This window comes from Pongo pygmaeus, chromosome 15 (genome assembly GCF_028885625.2).
Source record: "Pongo pygmaeus isolate AG05252 chromosome 15, NHGRI_mPonPyg2-v2.0_pri, whole genome shotgun sequence".
NCBI lineage: Eukaryota > Metazoa > Chordata > Mammalia > Primates > Hominidae > Pongo > Pongo pygmaeus.
Window position 1 is genome coordinate 63,308,503 of NC_072388.2, and position 25,334 is coordinate 63,333,836.

The 25,334-nt window shown below is 42.7% G+C and overlaps 2 protein-coding genes across 18 annotated transcripts in view; one reads left to right on the forward strand and one right to left on the reverse strand.

Moving 5' to 3' along the window:
• Window positions 1–2,528: 2,528 nt before the first annotated feature.
• On the reverse strand, window positions 2,529–24,870 carry ZBTB25 (zinc finger and BTB domain containing 25). 8 transcript variants are annotated; one of them, XM_054449846.2, is made up of 5 exons: window positions 23,750–23,796; window positions 18,215–18,307; window positions 16,037–16,277; window positions 11,154–11,333; window positions 2,529–8,876 (listed from the first exon to the last, which is right to left on the reverse strand). In XM_054449846.2, the coding sequence occupies exons 4-5, from the start codon at window positions 11,324–11,326 to the stop codon at window positions 7,742–7,744; spliced, it is 1,308 nt and encodes a 435-aa protein (XP_054305821.1). In that variant the 5' UTR covers window positions 11,327–11,333; window positions 16,037–16,277; window positions 18,215–18,307; window positions 23,750–23,796; the 3' UTR covers window positions 2,529–7,741. The 8 variants fall into 8 exon arrangements, with proteins under 8 accessions (XP_054305821.1, XP_063507745.1, XP_054305824.1 ...); XM_063651675.1 differs by lacking the exon at window positions 23,750–23,796 and having other exon boundaries at window positions 18,215–18,682; XM_054449849.2 differs by lacking the exon at window positions 23,750–23,796 and having other exon boundaries at window positions 16,037–16,352; window positions 18,215–18,682.
• Window positions 24,151–25,334, forward strand: part of ZBTB1 (zinc finger and BTB domain containing 1) — a 29,771-nt gene continuing 28,587 nt past the window's right edge. For 2 of the 10 annotated variants that reach the window (XM_054449840.2, XM_054449842.2), the window contains exon 1: window positions 25,063–25,213. The gene's annotated coding sequence lies outside the window, so the exon portion shown is untranslated. Of the gene's footprint in view, window positions 24,358–24,757; window positions 25,214–25,334 lie in introns of those variants that run through there. The other 8 variants (XM_063651673.1, XM_054449837.2, XM_054449836.2 and 5 more) reach the window with 8 other exon arrangements.

Below are 25,334 nucleotides of genomic sequence, written 5' to 3' on the forward strand. Positions count from 1 at the left end.
CTTTTATTCCTGACAACCATCACAAAACTTACTTTAAGGTCTTAGAAGGGTTGGTCAACCTCAGCTCTAATGACATTTTGAGGTACATATTCTGTATTGCGGGAGGCTGTCCTCTGCACTGAGATGTTTAGCAGCATCCCTGGACTCCACCTACTAGATGCCAGCAGCAGCCTCCCTCATCGCCCACCCAACTGTGACAACCAAAAACATCTCCACATCGTCAAATGTCTCTATGGGGGGGGATAGCCGTGTGTAATATTTAATTTTATGTGTCCAAATGACTGGGCCATGGGATGCCCCAATAGTTAGTCAAACATTATTCTGGGTGTGTCCGTGAGGGTGTTCTGGAGGGAGATAAAATCTGAATCAGTAGACTGAGTAAAGATCACCCTCCCTGATGTGGGTGGCTCTCATTCCATCAGTTGACGGCCAGGATAGAATAAAAAAAGAGACTTTCTCTGGCCTGACTGCTTGAGCTGCAATTATCGGTCTTTTCCTCCCTTTGGACTCAAATGGAAACATCAGCTCTTCTTGAGTTTCAAGCCTGACAGCTTTTGGACTGGAACTTATGCCATAAGCTCTCCTGGTTCTCAGGTCTTCAAATTCAGACTGGAACATCACTGACTCCCCAGCCTCTCAGCCTCCCAACTGCAGATCTTGGGACTTCTCAGCCTCCATAATTGCATGAACCTATTCCTTATAATCAATCAATCTCTTTCTCTCTCTCAGTTCTACCTGTTGTTTCTTTCTTTTTCTGGAGAATCCTGACTAATATACCTCGGTTGAGAACTACTATTGTGGATCATGTTACTGGGGGCAAAAGGCGATACAGTAGACTGTAAATAGAGAAGAAAGAAGCAGCTGGGCGCGGTGGCTCACGCCTGTAATCCCAGCACTTTGGGAGGCTGAGGCAGGTGAATCACAAGGTCAGGAATTCGAGACCAGCCTGGCCAACATGGTGAAACCCTCTCTCTACTAAAAATACAAAAAATTAGCCGAGCGTAGTGGCAGGCACCTGTGATCTCAGCTACTTGGGAGGCTGAGGCAGAATAGCTTGAACCTGGGATGTGGAGGTTGCAGTGAGCCAAGATCACTCCACTGTACTCCAGCCTGGGCAACACAGCGAGACTCCGTCTCAAAAAAAAGAAAAAAAAAAGAAAAAAAAAAAAAAAAGAAGCAAAGCAAGAAACTTCTGGGAAATGACGAGATACTACCTTTCTTTCCAGAGACAGCAGTTGGAAAGCATTTGATTAGGACGTCAATTTTCTATTAACACAGATTATGGTTGGTAAGAATTAGGCCCACGAATGCATTTTTGCATCACACCTCCAAAATGCTACCCAGTACAAAGACTACTTGCCTCAACACTAGGAACACAACATTTGGCAAACACTGATGTAAAATTAAGAACACATTCTATAAGCTAAGCTAATAAACTTGTTTTTGATTAAGTCATTAATTTGTCTTGATAAAGTATATGAAATTCATTGTTTCCTGCTCTGTCGCCAGGCTGGAGTGCAGTGGCACAATCTCAGCTCACTGCAACCTCCACCTCCCGGGTTCAAGCAATTCCCCTGCCTCAGCCTCCCTAGTAGCTGGGACTACAGACACGCGCCACCACACCCAGCTAACTTTTTGTATTTTACTAGAGACAGGGTTTCACCATGTTGTCCAGGATGGTCTCCATCTCCTGACCTCATGATCCGCCCACCTTGGCCTCCCAAAGTGCTGGGATTACAGGCGTGAGCCACCACACCCTGCCTTTTTTTTTTTTTGTGACGGAGTCTCACTCTGTCGCCCAGGCTGGAGTGCAATGGCGCGATCTCGGCTCACTGCAACCTCCACCTCCTGGGTTCAAATGATTCTCCTGTCTCAGCCTCCCAAGTAGCTGGGACTACAGACTCGCACCACCACACCTGGCTTATTTTTGTATTTTTAGTAGAGACAGGTTTTCGCCATGTTAGCCAGGCTGATCTTGAACTCCTGACCTCTAGTGATCCGCCCACCTCGACCTCCCAAAGTGCTGGGATTACAGGCGTGAGCCACCGCCCCTGGCCAAAATTTTTGGCAGAGATGAGGTCTCACTATATTGCCCAGGCTGGTCTTGGACTCCTGGGCCTTGGCCTCCCAAAGTGCTGGGATTACAGGCATGAGCCACCATGCCCGGCTGATACACAACTTTCTAAAAGAATGTTTCTGAAGCAAATTCACAGTACATTAGGTGGATGAGTTTAGCCACACAATGTATTATTGATTTTGGTCTCCTGTATTTGCTATGTGTTACATGTACTTTGAAGATTTTTCAGTGGGTCTTTTTTATTGAACAAGTTTTTATAATCTAAGTTTATTTTAAAGTATAAGTTTGTATTTGATCCATTCTGACTAAATGACTTTATTTAGTACAAAATAGAGGAGCTGATGACAGTTAATGTCAATTGCACCAGAGCAATACTTAACTAATTAATCAACTGCAGTACAAATACATACTGAAGCACAATGAATTCTTCCAGGTCTTCAAGACAAAAATCACAGTTTGTAATTCCTTGTATTTAAGACATCCAGGTTTGGGATTGTGTAATCTCACCAGTTTTCAAAATGTCCAACCATACAAACACAGAAGTACAGCAGACAGAAATCATTTACAGACTTCACTCTTAAGAAATTAAAATTAATAATTTAAGTGCCACAGATCTATATGTAGTTCAAAACATATAAAGACACAAATTACATTATGAAAATTCTTCGCATGGCCCATTTTTACATCAATTGCTACAAAAAATGGACACTTATCAAGTATCTGACTCACAACATCAAGAATGTGCCTGTACAAATAAATGTTAATGAAATTACACATTTTTCACACTATCTTTTTCCAAGATTAATATGTATTTCCTTCAGTTTTCAGTGAAGACTTTTCTAATAATACTGTTATTACCTTCACCCCATTTCCTGTCCGTCCTCATCTACTATTTGGATCACCTACATCAAAGAAATAAAAATGGGCTAGGCCCAGTGGCCCATACCTGTAATCCCAGCACTTTGGGAGGCTGAGGTAGGCAGATCACAAGGTTAGGAGTTCGAAACCAGCCTGGCCAACGTGGTGAAACCCCATCTCTATTAAAAATACAAAAATTAGCTGGGTGTGGTGGTGCATGCCTATAGTTCCAGCTACTCGGGAGGCTGAGGAAGAAGAATCACTTGAACCTGGGAGGCGGAGGTTGCAGTGAGCTGAGATCACACCACTGCACTCCAGTCTAGGCAACAGAGCGAGACTCTGCCTCAAAAAAAAAAAAAAAAAAAAAAAAAAAAAAGGTATTTCTGTATTGTTTTTGTTCCTTTTCCTTTGTGTAAACAATATATTTGGGAGAACTTTCAATAAAGCTGAAATTGACAAAGTTTTATTCCCAATAATGCCAAAGAACTAGTATCCTCCTTACTGAAGGCTAAAAAGAAACAGTGATGATTAAATTACAATAGAACAGGAATTCTAGCAACAGTATTGTTTCTAGAGTTATTTGTAAAAAATAACGAGTTCTGTCAATTAGTTATTGAATATTAGATGGTACATTACTGCTTTTAAGAACATTCTAGAATTTATAAGCTGAAATACTAAAGTTAATAGGTCTAGCTACAGAATAAATGTCGTTTATATGGTTGATTTTAATCAATAATACTGAGAGAACTTAACACGTTTAATATAAATCCTCACAACACCCCTGTGAGGTAGGTATTGCTTACACCCACTTTACGGATGGGAAATCAGAAAGAGCAAGAAGTAACAATTTCAAGAGTTATAAATAAAAAAAATTTTTGTTTTCTTATAAGGCAGACTGTGCTGAGTTCTGATGATACACTAATAAGAACAAATACTAAAACAGTCTTTATTTTTCTCCAGAAAACAACTGTGTGAGATTTCGAAAGAAGGAAAAATTTTAAGCTGACTCAAGGGGAAAATGTTTGTTTAGTATCTGCCTGATACACAGACGAAAGTGCATATGACATTTCAAATTTCAAGCTTGGTAATCATTATGCAAACTGCACTATATTATTAGGATACTGGCTAACAGTATAGCTCCATTTTGTGGAGATGTAGTCAAAAATAAAGGTTTTAGCTGGAAGAACTTTTTTTTTTTTTTTGAGATGGAGTCTCGCTCTGTCACCCAGGCTGGAGTGCAGTGGTGCAATCTCCGCTCACTGCAACCTCCGCCTCCCGGGTTCAAGCTATTCCCCTGCCTCAGCCTTTCGAGTAGCTGGGATTACAGGTGCCCGCCACCACACCCACTAATTTTTTGTATTTTTAGTAGAGACGGGGTTTCACTGTGTTAGCCAGGATGGTCTCGATCTTCTGACCTCGTGACCCGCCTGCCTCGGCCTCCCAAAGTGCTGGGATTACAGGCGTGAGCCACCACGCCTGTCCTAGCTGGAAGAACTTTTTAAATACAAAGCAAATTTTCTCAGTGAGCAATCATGTCTTTAAAAAATAATACTCAGGACACAGTGTTAGGCATATGACAGTTACTTTAAAAAATGCCTGCAGACCTGGGCACAGTGGCTCATGCCTGTTATCTGAGGCGGGCAGATCACGAGGTCAGGAGCTCGAGACCATCCTGGCCAACATGGTGAAACCCTGCCTCTACTAAAAATACAAAAATTAGCGGGCATGGTGGCACATGCTCAGGAGGCTGAGGCAGGAGAATCACTTGAATTTAGGAGGCGGAGGTTGCAGTGAGCTGAGACTTCACCACTGCACTCCAGCCTGGTGACATAGCAAGACTGTCTCAAAAAAAAAAAAAGCCTGCAGAATAAATGAAAACAACAATAACAAAAACTGGGGGTCAGTCCCACACCACTATGCACTGCATCTCTGGTATTCAGCTTTTGGGATTTTTTTTCTATAAAATGAAGTTGATATTTTCCCACTTCCTAAACACAATGAATGTTATAAGGAACAAGGAAAGAGCATTTGCTTTGAATTTCTAATATTAAAAGGAACTATAAGAATAGAAATACAGTTAACCACTATTTTCTTAACTCTCAACAAACAGATATACTTCTGCTTTAAATCAGTGTTGTCTATCATGGCCAATCAGCCGCTAGCAAACTCTTACCATTTATCCAAACTCTGCCCTGAGGCACTTGCTGTCTTATCCCATCAAACATGTACAACTCTACCTCTACAAGGATTTCCTGTGTCAAAGAATAATGAGTGGGCCTGGCACGGTGGCTCACACCTGTAATCCCAGCACTTTGGGAGGCCGAGGCTGGTGGATCACCTGAGGTCAGGAGTTCCAGACCAGCCTGACCAAGATGGTGAAACCCCATCTCTGCTAAAAATACAAAATTAGCTAGGTGTGGTGGTGCATGCCTGTAATCCCAGCTACATGGGAGGCTAAGGCAGGAGAATCGCTTGAACCCAGGCGGCAGAGGTTGCAGTGAGCCGAGATCACGCCATTGCACTCCAGCCTGGGCAACAAGGGTGAAACTCCGTCTTAAAAAAAAAATTAAATTAAAAAAATAATAATAATGAGTGGGCAAACAGGGAAGAATGTAGAGGAGAAAAATTATCTTAATAAGAACAATAGTATTTGAATTGAAGAAGGCTAGGAAATATATCTTAACTAGCCTAAAATACAAAAAATCAACGTTAATACTTGTGTTCTTCTAATGAGATGACATCTTTGAGGGCAGTACAAATTTGAATAGTTGCTTAAGTGAATTGGTAGCAAAAAGTTTAAAATTAGATGAAGTTCTGACCCCGAAGAACATACATTTGTTTTAATTACTCCCAATACAATTGATCTTATCAAGTTAGATTTGCTCTCAACACACATCAGTCTTAACCATAGGAGCCTTTACTCACTTATTTAAGGTAGAAACTCAACTGCCTTACACAATATCCAGTAGCTTTCTTTATTCAATCCTCAAGAAAAACTTACCACTTTGTAATTTACCTAAACTGTTTACTTAGAGAAAACCTTTGTGTCCTTAGAATTAGCTGGATTACTCTTTGAGCTCCCTCCTGATTGAATGCTGATGCTGTTGAATGTGTCAGGAAATGTCCTCGGAAGTGGAGGAAGCTCAAGAGTTTTGTAAGTGGTTACATTCTAAGGCTCACAAACCAAAATTTTTAGATGTATTCAAATGCCTATGAAGCTTAGAATTTAACAAGAGGGCAAAAAAAGATGAGTCTGTTCTATTATCCTTGACTATGCGGGGTTTGAAATTTAAACATTTCAGAAACAATTTAGATCTATCCTTTGTGGTGAAGCTTAACCAGCTATTTCCCAGGTATATAGAGCCAGGGAATCTATTATTTATTCCATCAACTTTAATTTTCCTGGGGTTTTAGCTTTGTAAGTGTCACCATTATAAAACAGAGTTAAGTTGATTTATAGAGGGAAAGCTAACATCATGGATTTTAAATGTAGTTATAGAACACTGAATGTATCCACTTTGCTGGTTTTATGGATCAGGAAAAAAGTGAAAACTGTGCCACTGAAAAATTACTTTTTCAAGTGATTTTTAGAAAATTAGTATCAACCCAGGAAGCCCCAAAAATCCTGATACTGAGGGTAGAAACATGATTTATATTTTATCATCTTTCTCTTTCAACTCATGTAAACCTCTGGTCATAAAAATCTCAAATTGCTTTTTAAGGTGTCTAAGAAAACACTCTAGACCAAGGTAACAACCCTGGGGTTTTTAGTCAATGCAGTTCTAGCTCAGTCTCTGTCTCTGCATGCTTATTTATCTATGTGTGTATATCTTACTGTTTCTTAAATATTTTTAATGTCTCTCTGACTCTTCTCCCTTTAACTGTTTTTTTATTAAAAATGAGATATACTACACCTGTAATCCCAGCACTTTGGGAGGCCGAGGCGGGCAGATCATGAGGTCAGGAGATCGAGACCAACCTGGCTAACACGGTGAAACCCCGTCTCTACTAAAAAAATACAAAAAAATTAGCCGGGCGTGGTGGCGGGCGCCTGTAGTCCCAGCTACTCAGGAGGCTGAGGCAGGAGAATGGAGTGAACCCGGGAGGCGGAGCTTGCAGTGAGCCAAGATCACGCCACTGCGCTCCAGCCCGGGCAACACAGCAAGACTCTGTCTCCACAAAAAAAATAAAATAAAATAAAAGAGGTATACTCAATGTTAAAAAGTAAGGAGAAGCCATGTAGGTAAGATGTTGTGGAGCTAGTAGTTAAAAAATAAAACTACTTATGATTTGGTATATCTTAAAATAAATTTTTATACATTATAACATGTATAACATATAGTTATGCATTAAAATAACTATTAATTTCCTATATGGAAGAAAATATTTAAAAATAATCCTGGTAGGAGTGAATTCATGTGAAATGTAGGCAGAAGTGATAGTTTAGAATATGCTTTAAAACAGATTTCATTTACTTTATATTCAATTTGATTTTACTGATTCTGTAATTGGAAAAACTTAGAAATTCTATAAATATTTAAAGTTTCCATATTTCTACATTGATTTCTGATTTCTAAATTGTAATTTCATTTGTGAAAAGTTCACAGTAGTAACTGAATGTTACATTTTAATAGCCACATATTAATATGTCTTATGAGAAGATCTAATATATACAACCTTAAAACCATGGATAAGCTGTGAAGAAAAAAAGTCAATGAAACTTGAGGAGGAAATAATTTATGAATAAAAAATGCCATGCGAACTTTCTTTTTCAGAATTGGTATAAAAATTCTGAAAGAGAAGCTGCTACTCAACTAGGATAGTATCCACATTTTCTTGTGTAAGCTCTGACTCTAAGGCACAAGGCAAGTCTAAGTGTTCTTGTGACAAGCGAGAACTTTTCAGGGAGACATCAGACCAGCTGTCACAGTATGGCTGAAATCTCTGGGCCAATGCATTACCAAACCTTTGGCATCGGTTATATCTGTAAGATTTACCTTTGTGTGTATACATGTGTTCCAACAATTGGCTCTTTCGAGCGAATTTATGACCACAGATGGTACAGCTCATTTTTCTTTTCCTTGAAAAAGAAAAATTACAGTTTAATTCTACTGGCTCTGTGTCTTTGGAGATCAAAGATACTTGACTGATCTGCAAAGGCTCTGTGGTACCCCGGTTGGTGTGGTCTGGCTGCTGTTCATTCTCCTTAACAATGAAGGAGCTGAGCCTGCGGCATTCAAGGGCCTCGCTGTTTTCATTGAGGGGATGTACTTCACCAAGGTCATTACTTTCCAGAATGGAAGCAGGGACACCGAATGGCAGGGATCCAGACACATGTGTATGAAGATGTTGCCTTAGGTTACTACGGGAATCAAAACGTTCCCCACAGTAATGGCATAAGTGTATTTTGATACTGTTTTCAGTAAAAGTGGGGCCTGTCACCTCTGATGAGGGTGAGGGGTGGCTCTGGGAGATCACAGATTCTGGGTCACATCTCTCCTGCTTGATGGAAACTGGGGGCTTCTGGTGCTCCTCCAGGGCCTGGGTGGCAGGACAGGCCCTCTGCTGGTCTGCAGTGCCATCATCCAGACCAATAGCAAGAGACAGCTGCAACTGGGGGTGGTCACCCTGGAGAGCAGCTCTGTTTCCACTGTTACTAGAAGGAGCTTCTTTGACCTCCAGTCCTTGTTTGACAACTGTTTTTTGGGTTGTTGAGATCTGAATGCCATATAAATTTGAGGACTGCACAGTCTCTGGTGAGAACACTTGATTCATTTCAGTTGCAATGTGAGAAAGGTAGTCGGCGTGAAGAAATCGAATCCCTTCCTCCAAACGACTATGATCCACAATCTGTTTTGGCCCTTTCCCCGTGTACATAATGTGCAACAAATAGCTGAATATGTCAGGTTGGATGTCAGTTGGTTGTATTTTTATGCATTCACTGTTAAAAACAAAAACAGACCCACAAGAAATGAAACACAACCTAGCTGGCCTTTCAGTTAACAGTATAGTCTGAGACTAAAGCAATTTCTTCCTAAGAAGTTCGAACCTAGCAATCTGCCTTAATAAAACATGGCAACAAAGGCTTAAACTTTCATTTTATACCAACTTTATGGCCTAGCAAAAAGTCTTCATATATTCAATCTACTGCCTAAAGTTAGGAAACACAGACATACATTCTGATTAGTTCAACATTAATCGAGTGACTCCTAAGTGATATGCACTATACTAGATGCCAGAGGTAGAAAATTGATGAATAAAATAGGTACCTGTTCTTAAGGAATTTAACAGTCTATCAAGTAAACGATCAAAAGAACTAAAAACAGGGACTCAAACAGATACCTGTATGCCAATGTTCACTGCAACATTACTTACAGTAGCCAAAAGGTAGAAAGAAGCTGAGTGTCCACCAAAAGATGAGTGGATAAACACAAGATGGCTTACACACACAATGGAATATTATTCAACCATAAAAAGGAAGTTCTGATACATGCTACAACATGGAGAACGCAGAAAATACCATGCTAAGTAAAATAAGCCAGACACAAAAGGACAAGTATTACATAAAATATCTAGAATAGGCAAGTTCATAGAGATAGAAAGTAAATTAGCAGTTTCCGGGGGTTGAGAGGGTGAGATGGGGAGTTACTGCTTAATGGGTACAAAGCTTCTGTTTGGGGTGATAAAAAAGTTTTGGAAATAGACAGTGGTAATGGTTGTACAACATTGCGAATGTGATTATCACCACTGCATTGTATAATTAAAAATGGTTAAAATGACAAATTTTATATGTTTATAGCCACAATAAAAATATCTTAAAACTTCTGAAAGAATCTATTGAAATCAGCAGGGTGCGGTGGCTCACGCCTGTAATTCCAGCACTTTGGGAGGCCGAGGCAGGTGGATCATCTGAGGTCAGGAGTTCAAGATGAGCCTGACCAACATGGTGAAACCCTGTCTCTACTAAAATTACAAAAAATTAGCCGGGTGTGGTGGCACACACCTGTGGTCCTAGCTACTAGGGAGGCTGAAGCAAGAGAATTGCTTGAACCTGGGAGGCAGAGGTTGCAGTGAGCTGAGATCATGCCACTGCACTTCAGCCTGGGCACCACTGCACTCCAGCCTGGGTGACAGAGCTAGACTCCGTTTCAAAAAAAATAAAAATAAAAAATAAAAAAACAAAAGTGTTATATGAAACAAAAATTAACAGCTTAGTGACTAAAAGCATAGACATAGCTTCAGACAAATCTGCAACTAACTTATTAGCTGTATAATCCTGCATAGGTAAGTTACTTAACTCAGTCTCAGTTTTCTTTTCCCTAAAATAGGGACAGCAGTAGAATTTACATTATAGGGCAAATACTTAGTGCTTGGGTATGGGATAAGCCCTCAATAAATTTTAGCTATTCTTTTCTTTTTTTTTTTTGAGACAGAGTCTCGCTCTGTCACCCAGGCTGGAATGCAGTGGCACGATCTCGGCTCACTGCAACCTCCACCTCATAGGTACAAGCGATTCTCCTGCCTCAGCCTCTTGAGTAGCTGGGACTACAGGCGCCCACCACCATGCCTGGGTAAGTTTTGTATTTTTAGTAGAGACGGGGTTTCACCATATTGGCCAGGCTGGTCTCGAACTCCTGACCTTGTGATCTACCCATCTTGGCCTCCCAAAGTGCTGGGAATATAGGCATGAGCCACGGCGCCCAGCCAATTTTAGCTATTCTTATTTTCATTCTTATTTTCCATTATGGATCCCACACACTGAGTTTAATTACTAATGTATAAAAAATTATTATAATTTGGCCAGGCACGGTGGCTCATGCCTGTAATCCCAGCACTTTGGGAGGCTGAGGCAGGCGGATCACCTGAGGTCAGGAGTTCGAGATCAGCCTGGCCAACATGGTGAAACCCTGCCTCTACTAAAAATACAAAAATTAACCGGGCGTGGTAGCAGGCGCCCGTAATCCCAGGTACTCGGGAGGCTGAGGCAGGAGAATCACTTGTACCTGGGAGGCAGAGGTTGCAGTGAGCCGACACTGCACCATTGCACTCCAGCCTGGGTGACAAAGCGAGATTCTGTCGCAAAAAAAAAAAAAAAAAAAAAATTGTAATTTTACTTCTTAGTGTGACTCCGTAACAAAGAATTTCCAAAATGATATTTTAATAAAGCTTATATAAATCACAATATTAAAAATTCTTATTTACAAAAACACATCCTTACCTTGTTTGGTGAATAAATATCATCTTGAAATAGTTAGAAAAAGCAGCAAGCACCGCTCTGTGGGCTTTGAAGTAAACATCTCCAATTGCAACTGTGCAATCACACAGAAAACCAAATTCTCGCTGCATGTTCAGCTGCTGGAGAAGAACAAGGCTATGGCTGGCAGTATCCATTGTGGTTCTGAAAAAAAGGACAAGATAAATATAGATAGGTGTGTATGTATATATGCATTACTTTTCATTAATACAAAATTGTCTACAGTTCACACAAACCTACAGAGTAACAAGGAGACCTAAATTTAAATGAAATTATTCAAGTTTTCAATCCTATTACTTTCACTGCAAACACGGCTAACACTAAATTTCTCCATTATAACAACTGATATAAACTCTGCTGAACCATAAAATATGACCCTTTTTCATCTGGTAAGAAGATAGCTTGGTATGAGTGACACATGAAGACAGACCTGTCCTTTTCCATCTATGTGAACACAATGTTTCTAATCTTGTTTCCTCATTAGAAAAATGAAAATGAGATACTGATTCCTGACTCAGAGTTAAATAACTTATGTGAAAATCATGTTGTAATGGAAACTGCTATTCAATGTTAGCTATAAATGTTAATAACATAACAGGGTATCCTGGCTGAGCTAGAGATGTCACTCCTCCTCAGGGATCCTCTGGTGCTCGGGGGATACCGGCTTCCCAACTCTCATCAAATGTTTGGAGGACTTATCATCACAGTAGCTCAGGAACTCTTAAAATAGATGTCAAGCCACATCCCCAATTTACTTGTGGCCCAAGAGCCTCATGAGAAAGAACTTAAGCTGGCACAGTGGCTCATGCCTGTAATCCCAGCACCTTGGGAGGATGAGGCAGGAGGGTTGCTTAAGCCCAGGTATTGGAGACCCACCTGAGCAATATAGTGAAACTTCATCTCCACAAAAAATAAAACAATTAGCTAGGTATGGTGGCTTGCACCTGTACTCCCAACTACTTGGGGGGCTGAGGCAGGAGGATCACTTAAGCCTGGGAGGTCAAGACTGCAGTGAGCTGTGATCACACCACTGCACTCCAGCCTGGGCAACAGTGAAACTCTGTCTCAAAAAAATGAAAAAAAAAAAAAAAAAAAGAAAGAAAGAAAGAACTTAAACCCTGATCTCAACTGGATTCAGACGCATATTAGAATGTAGGTTCCCAAAGGAAGTAGAAGGCAAGGTGGAACAACTGGGGGGAAGCCTATATGAGGAAGAATATGCAGAATTCTGGCCGAGAAGCCAAGTATAAGCAGCAAAAACATTCAGAAGTACCCTGGTTTCAGGCAGGTGGCAGACTGTACATCATCTTCTCTACCCTACTGTGGAGAGAGCCCTGGTACTTTAGGCAGAAGGTAGCTCTAGTATAAAGGGCATCATTGGGTGGCCAGGAGAACATCCTTTGAAAGAACAGACACTGAAAAAGAGAATGAGGTTTCCACACCAGCCAGCCAGACCAAGGTCTAAGGAGGTCAGTGATGTAATGCAGGGTTAGCCGTCTGAAGATTGGCAGTGGCTTGGGCAGCAGACAGCTAAGTGATCGGTAATATAATAAATATAGCTAACATTTTATAGTGCTTCCTATGTGTCAAAAATTAGCCAGGCATGGTGGTGCATGCCTTAGTCCCAGCTACTTGGGTGGATGTGGCAGGAGGATAGCTTTAGCCAGAAGATCGAGGCTACAGTGAGCCATAATCATGCCACTGCACTTCAGCCTGGGTGACACAGCGAGACCCTATCTCCAAAAAAAAAAAGGCAGAATCTATTAAAACTACATATTTAATGTACTGATGTGGAATAATCCCCAAGTTATATTATTATTATTATTTGAGATGGAGTTTTGCTCTTGTTGACCAGGCTGGAGTGCAATGGCTCCATCTCAGCTTACTGCAACCTCTGCCTCCCAGGTTTAAGCAATTCTCCTGCCTCAGCCTCCTGAGTAGCTGGCATTACAGGTGCCCACCACCATGCCCAGCTAATTTTTGTATTTTTAGTAGAGACGGGAGTTCACCATGTTGGCTAGGCTGGTCTCGAACTCCTGACCTCAGGTGATCTGCCCGCCTCGGCCTCCTAAAGTGCTAGCATTACAGGCATGAGCCACCATGCCCGACCTAACAAATTAAAAATCTGTATTGACAATTTCAGCATGTGAAAAACGTGTCTTAGAATCAATGAAATGGTTCAAATTGAAGCATCTTAAACTAGCCTGATAAATTGTCTCAAAAAACAAAACAAAACCAAACCCTCGGATCATAAACATTTTCACCAGTTCTTCCCATTATGTTGAACTACTGAACCACAGGGAAATGAGACATAGCACACTAATAAGCCACCCATACAGGAATCTTATGGTTAATGATCTGTTGGTAACAGTTAAATTCTTCACTTATTCAACAGATATTTTTGAAGAGCAATTTAATAAAGAAAAAATGTGTAAAAGCCTGCATTGTACAAGGCGTGGAGACAGAAAAAAATGACAAGATGCTACACTCAAGATTACAGGCTCACAGGAAAGATAAAACATCAAACCATAATTATAATATGAAATAAATGCATTCAGTAGCATAGAGCAGTTAGAGAACATGCTATCAGAGGGAGATAAACACAGGCAACTTGATGGGAAACAAGGCCAGGCAGAAAAAATAAAATGAATAAAATTACTGGGAAGAATATGAATAGTTAGATAACAGAAGGATTCAGCTTGGCACAGAAAAAAAAGTAACAGAAATAATGAGATGTGGTCAGCTCACAAAGGATACTGAATATAAGACTAAAAAGTAGTGTCATGTTTGAAGTGAACTATGGAAGATGTTTGAGTAAGAACAGCATGATCAGTTAACTTACTCTGTGGGAGGGAAAACAGCGTGGTAGCTAAAGCTTGAACTAAAATCAGACAGCTTAAAATTTTAGTTCTGCCATTTACTAGCTGCGTGGTCTTGGCAACACACTTAACTCTCTGGGCCTCCATTTCACTTATAAAATATGGATAATGACAGTATCTAACTTATAGGTTATTTGAATTTAATGATATAATGCACTTAGAAATAGTGGGCCCACAGTAAGTGCCTAATAAATACTAGGCATTATCATCATCACCATCATTAGGCGTGACTCAAGACTGCTCTAATAGCAACATATAAAAAATATTAGCAAGGGAAAAGGCTACGAAAAGACTGGCTAGGAGCCTACTATGATATCAAAGTAATCGCAGTGGGAATGAAGGAAGGAATACAAGAGATACATCAGACACAAAACTGACGTGACTTGTCACCACAGAGATCAAATCAAAGGTGAGTCTCACAATTCCAGCTTGGGTAACTGGAAGAATTCATCCATTCCTTCAGATCACACTTTCAGAGTAACTGCCATGTGCTAGGTGTTGATATAAAGGCAGAGTCCCAGAACATTAGAGAAGAAGTACAGAAACCATCTTGATAAGAGGTTCTGAGACCCCACCTCAAAAAAAAAAAAAGAAGAAGAATAGGGGTTTCACTTCAGACACCCTGAGCTCCAAGTGTCTACCAGATATCTAAGTAGAAATGTTTAGTGATCAGCGGAGACAAGAAGCAGGACAGGGCTCTAGAGAGAGCAGAGTCAGAGAGGGAGAAGAGGCCTCTGAAACGACAAGGCTGAAGTAACCAAGTATGAAAATAATAAAGTAGACTAAAAAGTAGAATGAAATAAGAGGGAAAAAAGCTAAGAATGAATCTTTGGAAAACAGAAAAGACACAATAAGACAGAGGAGGAGAAATAAGAAAACATCGTCATTGAGGAAAGGCAATGACCTTGAAGAAAGGAGGTGGCAATGGTGCAAAATACTGAAGAGAAACATGGGGGTGAGGCCCATTACAAACATGTTGAGTGTACTGACCAAAAGATTCCTGGAACCTCTGACAATAGTACAGGAAAGCAGCAAGGGCCAGATATCTGACTGCAGGGGATATTAGAAACCAGAGGCTAGGCCAAGCGCAGTGGCTCACGCCTGTAATCCCAGCACTTTGGGAGGACAAGGTGAGTGGACCACTTGAGGCCAGGAGTTTGAGACCAACCTGGACAACATGGTGAGACCCCGTCTCTACTCAAAATACAAAAATTAGCCAGGTTTGGTAGCACATGCCTGTAATCCCAGCTACTTGGGAGGTTGAGGCAGAAGAATCACTTGAACCCAGGAGGCAGAGGTTGCAGTGAGCTGAGATCCACTGCACTCCAGCCTGGGCAACAGAGCGAGACTCTGTCTCAAAAAAAAAAATAAATAAATAAAAATAAAGAAACCAGAGGGTATAAAGCTTAGACACAGACATGATAGGACAGGACATTAAGGAAGCTGCAGATCAGAAGAAGACCCAAACACACCTCTTCCCTTTACATATGAAAGAAACCTGGAGTAAAAAACTCTGAAACTTACATAGAGCACTGAAGTTTACAGAGAACTTTCATATACAATAACTTATTTCTCTACTTCAGATTAGATAATTTCTATTAATCTATCCTCAAATTAAATGACTTGTCATATCTGATCTGTTAAATCTATTCAAGATTGTTTCAGATACTGTGTTTTCAGATGTAAAATTTTCATTTCATTCTTTTTTAAAGTTTCTAGTTCTCTGCTGAGATTTCCTATTTGTTCACATATACAACATTTTGCTTTACATCCTTGAGCATAGTTATAATAGCTGCTTTAAATCTTCTCTGCTAAATCCAACCTTTGGCTCATTATGGGGTCAGTCTCCACTGATTAGGGTGATGGTTTCTGGATTATAGCCTAGATATTGTGATTAATACAATTGACTCTAGATTCTGTAATATTCTTCCAAAGAGTGTTTGTGTTTTTGTTTTTGTGGACAATTACCTTAGCTGGATTTAAACTCCAAGTTCTGCCTCCCCTATGGTGGACAGCAGCTGAAATCTCTGCTCCTTTAGCCTTAAGTGTGCTGTTTGGAGGCTGCTCCACACATGTACAGTTGAGGGGTTTGCAAGAAATTCAAGCAGAGTTTATAAACAGTGTTTGGGGTTCTGCCACTCCAACATTCTTTTAGGATTTTCTCCTGCACTTTCCAGCTGCATGATCACTGTGAGCTCTGTCCTCTTTTCTTCAAGAGAGATTACAGGTTGTTATTACAGTTGTAGCCACCTCTTCATATCACCAGCTGGGACCTTATGCCAGTCTAAAAGCCATAAAAACGGAAGCGTATTCATTGCTGTTCTCCTCTTCCAATTGCAGACCTCAATCTAGTTTTCGTAATTCTCAAATGCCATCTAGTAATTTTTAAAACTTTTATCAGCTGGGCGCAGTGCCTCACGCCTGTAATCCCAGAACTTTGGGAGGCCAAGGCGGGCGGATCACAAGGTCAGGAGTTCAAGACCAGCCTGGCCAACATGGTGAAACCCCGTCTCTACTAAAAATACAAAAAAAAAAGCTGGGCACAGTGGCGTTTGCCTGTAATCCCAGCTACTCGGGAGGCTGAGGCAGGAGAACTGCTTGAACTGGGACCTGGGAGGAGGAGGTTGCAGTGAGCCGAGATCATGCCACTGCATTCCAGCCTGGGCTACAGAGCGAGACTCCGTCTCAAAAAAAAAAAGTATTACAGATTGTGAAGAGCTGTTGTTTATATAGATTATATTTATCAATATTTACTATATTCAAAATTAAAAGAAATTTTAACATATTTAAAATAGCAATAAACCCATTACATATTAACATATTTTTTCCTAAAAAAATTTTCAAAAACAAGTGAGAAGGGTGATATTAATTTACATTTTGCAATCCTCTTTAATATCTGGCTTTAACAGATACAGCTGGACTCCCTTATCTGATTCTGCATTCAATCTGTTGTCATATGTTGTTTTGGTTCAAGTATATTGAGCATCTGTTCTTATATAAGGGAGATCCTTATTGACCCATGAAACCTCCAGTGGCTCCTTGGACTACACTTTGAGAACCACTGCTCTACACTATCTTTTTTTTCTTTTTTATTTTTAAATCTTGTGAGGTAGTAGAGCAGGTACTATCAGCTCTATTTTATGGCTGAGGAACCACAGGCTCAGAGAAGGCAGGAAACATACTTGAAGTCAAACAACTAGCTATTAAATGGTGCTGATAATACATCAAGACTGAGTTTAAACCCAGGGCCCTTTCTTCAAAACCCCATCTAGAACTTTCAACATTTATACTGTTGGCAGATTTTGCAAATGTGTTGAATCAAATAAGGGAGTAAACTTTTCAAGTGTATAAAATTAAAATTAAACAAATTAAAATCTATTTAAAAAAATCAAGTACACATGAGGTGCATTCAAACTTGTTTTGCATAATAGGAGATCCTTGATGTTGTAATATACCAGATTTTACTTCAAATCACTAGCCCCATTCCATTGAGTTATTAGAACATTTTCTAATACAACCTACTCTGCAAATTATTAGCTAGATTTTTGTATAGCCTTTGCTCATCATTCTTTGACCATCTATTTTATTTTCTCTAGTATGTGAAATAGCTAAAGTTTCCCATGAATACAGAAAGAGCTTAGAAGTTACATTTGAGAATTTCTGGTGAGAATTTTAAGATGTGAGAGAAATTATGGAAAAATAAAGTATCATTTTATTATACTTATAAATACCAGAACCAAAATATAAGAATGCTACATTTTTAAAAGTTTTATCTGTTATCACAGTGATACATTATCATAATAGTTTTAGCATTGATATTTAAGAGATTACAAAAACCTTCTTTACCTTCTAGATTGTAGTAACTCTGGATTACTTCAAATTAAGATGGAACAACTTTATACTAGTATCTATGTTTGTTTAAAGCTGGCTTGATATTCAATATATATCTTTGATTCTTATGTATTTAGAAAAATCTACTGTACTAGACTGGACTCTCAGATCTATGGTAGCCAGCCTGATATCCTGGACTACACAGCTCTTCATTCTCTCAGGCTGTAAGAATCCATAGTAAAAAAGGAACAAAAAGAGCAAGATGACTGTTTCTGTAGGAAAACAGTCTTAGATATTTTCTCTGTCAATGCTTACCACTGAGACTTTATGATGAATTTTCATTCAGACAAGGAGACAGGAAAGTTGGCAGAAGAATATGTACATCTTTTTTGAGCTACTTACTCACGGCTATAAATACAAAGGCAAAAGCAAAATATTTCAAGTGCCATATGATAAAAGACTTTATATAGCGACTAACTTTTTAATGGAACTTTCATATGACTGTAGAGGTGTGACATTTAATTATGTAGAGAATGAAAGAATGTTTGTAGAAATCATTTTATCCTGAAACAGAGGTTCTTATTGCTGACTATGCTGTAAAACCTTCTATGCAGAGCTGTATTGATGTCTGAGTCCCAACCCAGGCTTAGCCCAAACAGAATTGAATTGCTAGGGGTGAGGCACAGATTCTTTTTTTTTGTTTTGAGACAGAGTCTCGCTCTGTCACCCAGGCTGGAGTGCAATGGCGCGATCTCGGCTCAATGCAACCTCCGCCTCCTGGGTTCAAGTGCTTCTCCCTGACTCAGCCTCCTGAGTAGCTCGGATTACAGGTGCCCACCACCACACCTGGCTAATTTTTGTGTTTTTAGTAGAGATGGGGTTTCGCCACGTTGGCCAGGCTGGTCTTGAACTCCTGACCTCAGGTGATCTGCCTGCCTTGGCCTCCCAAAGTGCTGGGATTACGGGCGTGGGCCACTGTTCCCGGCCAGATTCTTTATTTATTTATTTATTTTTATTTTTATTTTTTTGAGACAGAGTCTCACTCTGTTGCCCAGGCTGGAGTGCAGTGGCACAATCTCGGCTCACTGCAAGCTCCACCTCCCGGGTTCACATCATTCTCCTGCCTCAGCCTCCCGAGTAGCTGGGACTACAGGCGCCCGCCACCACGCCCGGCTAATTTTTTTGTATTTTTAGTAGAGACAGGGTTTCACTGTGTTAGCCAGTATGGTCTCGATCTCCTAACCTCGTGATCCGCCCGCCTCGGCCTCCCAAAGTGCTGGGATTACAGGTGTGAGCCACCACGCCCGACCCAGATTCTTTTTTTAAAAAGCTTCCCAGGTGATTCTAACGTGACCCCTCAATTAAGAACCACTGCCTCAGAAGAACACGGGACCAAGGAAACCCAAGAAATTATTTCATACTCTACAATTACATTGATATTTAAGAGACAATAAAAACCTTCTTTACTTTCTAGATTGTAGTAACTCTGGATTAGTTCAAACTAAGTAAGATAGAACAACTTTATACTAGTCTCTATAAATAAACAATTCCATAAGAGTGTTCAAAGTATGGAAATTATGTTGACTACATTAAATGAACAAATATCAACAACTGTAATTCTAATTGTAACCTTAAAATATTGGCCAGATTAAGAAACAAAAGTGCTCCATGGCTGGGCACGGTGGCTCGCTCCCAGCACTTTGGGAGGCCGAGGCAGGTGGATTACCTGAGGTCAGGAGTTCAAGACCAGCCTGACCAACATGAAGAAACCCCGTCTCTACTAAAAATACAAAATTAGCCGGGTGTGGTGGCACATATAATCTCGGCTACTCGGGAGGCTGAGGCAGGAGAATCGCTTGAACCCAGGAGGCAGAGGTTGCGGTGAGCTGAGATTGTGTCATTGCACTCCAGTCTGGGCAACAAGAGCGAAACTCCATCTCAAAAAAAAAAAAAGAAAAAGAAAAAAAAGAAACAAAAGTGCTCCTAAACTGGCAGGATGGGCATGGGTGGGGGGGTGGAGGAACACACTATTTTCAGACTTCTTTTCAAATAGTATTTAGGAAAAAGAAATATTTACTCTCTTACTCCATTACACCTAGATTGGATTTCATAACACCTAAAAATGATATAGAAATTCTAAATCTGAAAATACTGTTTGAGGTAAAATCTGCTGTCATTCCAGACATCTGCTTATTAAGATCTACTGAGATGTTAGCAAAGAGGGTATGAAGTGGAGGTGGTAGATGAAACAGGAAGAGTAGTTATGCTCTAGAAACCTTTAATGGAACTGGGAAACGTTAGTTTGGGGCCTCCTGCCTGTTGGCAGACATAGCCAACCTCCAAGCTCCTCTAACTCCCATCTAACCAACATTACATTGTAGGATGCCTGATAAAGCCAAGCACACAAGAATACTAACAACAGTAAGCACAAATTGTTAATAGACCTTTAAAAAAAATCAGAACCCGGAGAAAGAAAGGAAAAGATTCTTCTTCGTCCATTAAAGACAGACCAAATTTCTAAAAGAAAAAATAAGGTACTCAAAGGACAGGAGAAAGCTGGAAAATTATAATGCTAGTACAGACCTAGAATACAGTACAGCCAAGAGTAACTAAAACTTCTGAATACAAGTAAACGAATACTTCTTTCGCAATGGAAGTATACTCCCATGAACACATTACTCAAGTGGGCTAATAAAACCCTTTGCTTAAAGTGCTTGGAGATTTCAGAAAAAATAAAACATCCATGCATGACTGATTTGTAACCAGAGACGAAATGAATTAGAAAAATATCAAAAATAACTGAACACTCTAAGCACTTTTTCTCTCAATCAAGCAAAAAAAAAAAAAAAAAAAAGAGAGAGAAAATTCCTGCTAGCAAAGGGAAAGCAGAAGGGTAAATAAATGCTTGTAATCCCAGCTCTTTAGGAGGCTGAGGAGGGCGGATCACCTGAGGTGAGAGTTCAAGACCAGCCTGGCCAATATGGTGAAACCCTGTCTCTACTAAAAATACAAAAATTAGTTGGGCGTGGTGGCAGACGTCTGTAATCCCAGCTACTTGGGAGGCTGAGGCAGAAGAATTGCCAATAACGGGGAAAAACTCAAATGTCCATGGATAGTCAAATGGATAAAGAAAACATGGACCAGGCGCAGTGGCTCACACCTATAATCCCAGCACTTTGGGAGGCCAAGGTGGGCGGATCACTTGAGGTCAGGAGTTCAAGACCCGCCTGGCCAACATGGCGAAACCCTGTCTCTACTAAAAATACAAAAATTAGCCAGGTGTGGTGGCAGGCGCCTGTAATCCCAGCTACTCGGGAGGCTGAGGCCAGAGAATCGCTTGAACGCAGGAGGCGGAGGCTGCAGTGAGCCGAAATTACACCACTGCACTCCAGCCTGGGTGACAGAGGTAGACTCTGTCTCAAAAAACAAACAAACAAAAACCCAGAAGTATAAATAAATTTAATCAATAATCCTGAAACTGATGTTTGCTTCAAACACTTTCTTCTTCTTCCTCTACCCCTAAGCAGGTTCAAGTAGCAATATCTTTCCTTTTTTAGGGAGAATAATACTATTCTGGTTATTTTCAAAACCTATTATTATAATAAATACTATATGCAAGGCCTTGTGCTAAGTGCTCTATATACATTATCTCTTAAAATCCTCACTGTGATGACTAATGTATTATTTTCATTTCCATTTCACAAATGAGGAAAAATCCTAAGCTTAGGACACACAATCAGCAAATGGTATAAAGTGGAGATAAAAAGCCAGGTCTGTCTCCACAGCCTGTGCTAATAAACTGGAGCAATATTTTCTTAGCTTTCTCTTCTTAAAAGACTGAAGTTCACATGCTATTTGGAATAAATACGCAGAAAAGGGGCACAGGAAGTGGTGTAGAAAGAAGCACTTTATAACTTATCAAGATAAGAGAACCTGCACTGCTTTTTTAAAACAAGGAAAAACCCTGCGATAATATAAAACCCCCAACTCTTTTCTGGCCCTGTTATTGCTAAAATGGACAAGTTGGTCAGGCACCACCTACGGACCATAGCAAATAAATCACTTTGGTTCAGTGGTGGAGAGGGCATTATGCAACACTTCCCAGCACAGCCCTGGCCAGGATATTTTACGGCGAAGGCACCTCCTCCCCAGCTAGACAGCCTGGCTCCTTCACATTACCCTCAGGAGATAGGGTGGAAGCTCACAGCTCCACTTTGTAAGGCATAGAGGGCAGCTGAAAGTCCTGCTTGGCCTCTCTGGGCAACCACAGGCGCCAATAAATCAGCCACAGGCGATTCTCTCATTCCCTTGCCGGCTGAAGCAGGAGCAAGATATAATGCAAAAGAGCACTGATTGGACTTGAGAGATAAGCGATCTAGGCTTAAATTCTACTGTAAATGACTGTATTACCACAGCCCAGGTAATGAGCCTGTTTCCTCAGGCTTGTAACATGAAGACAGTACCATCTCCTTTTTGATAAAGACACAAAGTTCACCTACGAAAGCAGCTAGTATGATACTTGGCCCACTGCAAGTAAGCAGCGGCCAACTTGAGCAGAATCTATCTCTACTACATGCAAATAAGACATTCAAGGTAGGACTGGACAAAAAAGGTGTTAGCAGGTTATGTAGGTTCCTTTCTGCTTTCTTCCTAACCATACCTTGATATTTCACTGATTGCCAGCTCTCAGAACTAATCTATTCCATGTCATATCCCATCAGTGTTCTGTTCCCTATTAAGGAGTTGATGTCCGATAACGGATTCACGATTTACCCTTAACTAAAATATATCCAGATTGTTAAAGAAGACTTTGATGCCTTAACATAAGGAAGCAACCAATGCTGCAAATAATGGTTATTCTTGAAGAGAACAGCAATTAAATTTTCAGGGGTGGCTGGGGGGTGTCTGCTTTTAGTTCCAAAAATACATCATAGGCGGCCTACCTCACCTAGAAATACTATCAAACCCACACAGTGGCCATGCCTGACTTCTCCATAACCTGAATCAAGCCAAGTATAATGACCTCCGCCGGATATATTCTCTACAGGTGAGTGGGGTAAACTGGCACTGCGGTCCTGGCATGCTGGAGGGTGCAATCACCAAGGTGTCTGGAGCCTTGGAGTCTTAGCTATCAAGAGGTGTAGCTAGCTCCAGCTACATCACGCTCTTCAGGCCTGGTGTCTTCTCCGTAAAACGAGAGGGATGAAACAGATTTTCTATAAGGCACCTCTCGGCTCTAAAATTTAAGATTCCAAAGTGTACTTTACACACATGACAGAATCTTGTGAGAGGATCAACAGCTCTGCCAGAAGGACTTGAGTCTCAAGAGAAAGAATGCCAAATTTAATCCCTTGGGGTGATCCGGGCGCTAACTGTTGAAACATACTAGGTGCAGTCAGGTTCCAGGTACTACGTTGTGCTATGCGCTGCCTCCGCAACTGATAACACCTGATTACTCCAAATACTGAGTGCCAGAGAAGACGGTGATAAGATGGGTCAAGCTTCAAAAAGAAAAACCGGATTTGCTTAGAACAAGATAAACATAATTTGAAGATAGAAAAGGCGGGGGGATGTCTTCTTGCCCTAGAAACTAGGTAATCACAAGCTGGGAAACAGTAGCCGCAGCGTCCTCCCAGCATCTGTAAAGTCGCCCGCTCGTAAGAGGGGTCGGCGCCACCCAAGGGAGGCCGCAGGCCTATTGGGGTTTCCTGCTGGAGGTCGCACCCGGACCCGCGGCCGGGACGGCTCTGCACCTTCGCGGCACCCTGTGTGCCACCCTCAATCAGGCCCTGGCGGCCGCTCCTAGGAGCAGCAAAGGGTGGTTCTGGGTATTGTGGGCCCAGCGCTCACTCGCGGATGTATTTTCCTCCTGTGCCCTGCCTGACATCTCAATCGGACCAAAAACACCCCTCTCCCCAGCTACTTGCATCTGTCCCGCGACCGGTGCAGTTGCAGGCCGCCGCCCTGGGTGGCTCGCGGCGGGAGGGACTGAGCCCGGGGCAGCCCACAGGGGCAGGGCCGCGTCGCTTACCCAGATGCCGCCGCGGCGGCAGGCCGACTCCTCCGCGCAGGAGGGGCGGGCTCCCAAGCCGCGCACTGCAAGCAGTGGCGCCGGCTCACGCACCCCTCGGCCGCCTCTCGCGCGGCTTCCCGCGCCTGCTGCCCGCGATGGCCCCACGTGACCGCGTGTCTGGTAGCAGGGGAACGAGGGGCGCCAGGGCCGGGGTGTGCGTGCGTGCGTGCGTGCGTACGTGCGCGCCCTCCCGCCCGCCTCAGTGGCCGGGCGGGGGTCGGCCCGCGCTCGGAGTGCTGTCTCCACAGTTCGCAGTCGTGACTCTGTAGGCGGAAGCATAGGGACAAGCCTGAGCGTCACAGGCTCCCCACAAACAACCGCGTGACCCGGGGACTTTCCCCAGGGTGTGCAAAAGCACAGGCACCCCCTCAGTTCTGGGGTGAAGGTGGGGGTGGGGAAGGATGCGCCCGCGTGTTCGCTGGGGAAGGGATGAGGGCGCGGGGCCAGGGAGGCCGAGCCGCGGGAGCCTGGGTGGAGAGGCGGACTGGGCGAGGTGGGGCATGGCGGGGGAAGTGACTCAGGGCCAGAGGCGGACAGGCCCACGGAAGGTGGGGTGGGGGGGCGCGGGGACTAGGCGACCCTGAACCGACGGGACAGGGCGAGGTTGCCGGAGCACTCGAGGCGGACCGCGAGTGACGGCCCAGCTGCTCGGCTCAACGGGGCAGGGGTCTGACATCTGGACGGAGTGGGAAAGCAGCCTCGCATCCTGCCCTGGGGAGTCGGGAGGAGCCCAGTCCCATCCAGCTGTGCAAACAGGAGGAGGAGGAGGTCCCAAGCCTACCCTTGAGAGAGGCAAGAGGGGTGGTCAAGCCGCCGCCGCCGCGACGGCCCCCGCGGTGCGGGTTGCGCCAGCCTCCTCGGAGCCCGACGCAGAAACTTGTTGCAACAAACAGGCGACCGCGGGTGCCCCTAGCAGCCAGCGGCAGAGTGGGTGGGCGGGCGAGAGGGAGGGGAAGGCTGGCGGACGCCGCAGCGAACTGGTGGGCAGACCCGGAGTCGCCGCGTAAGCGGGGCCGGCTCAGTGCGGTGCGGCAGGCGCGGCTGTGCGGCAGCGGAAGTCCTTTGTTGCAGCACAGTCCCTGGCAGAGCCAGAGCCTCTCCGCGCAGCCCAGCCCGAGCGCCGAGCGCCGCGCGCCGCCGCCACTGCAGCTCGCGGCCCCTTCGTCTCCGCCCGCCTTTCCCGCGGCTGATTTGCCTTAAACTCCCTAAAATCTCCGCAGCTCTGGTTCCTGTTGCCGCCGGTAAGTATTTGCCAGTTGTGGGGCTATTTGCGCAACTTTGGCCCAGGCCGGAGGGCGACGGGCCGCGGGCCTGGCGGAGTGCGGGGCCGGAGCGGTGCCGATCCGTGCGGGGAGCCGGAGC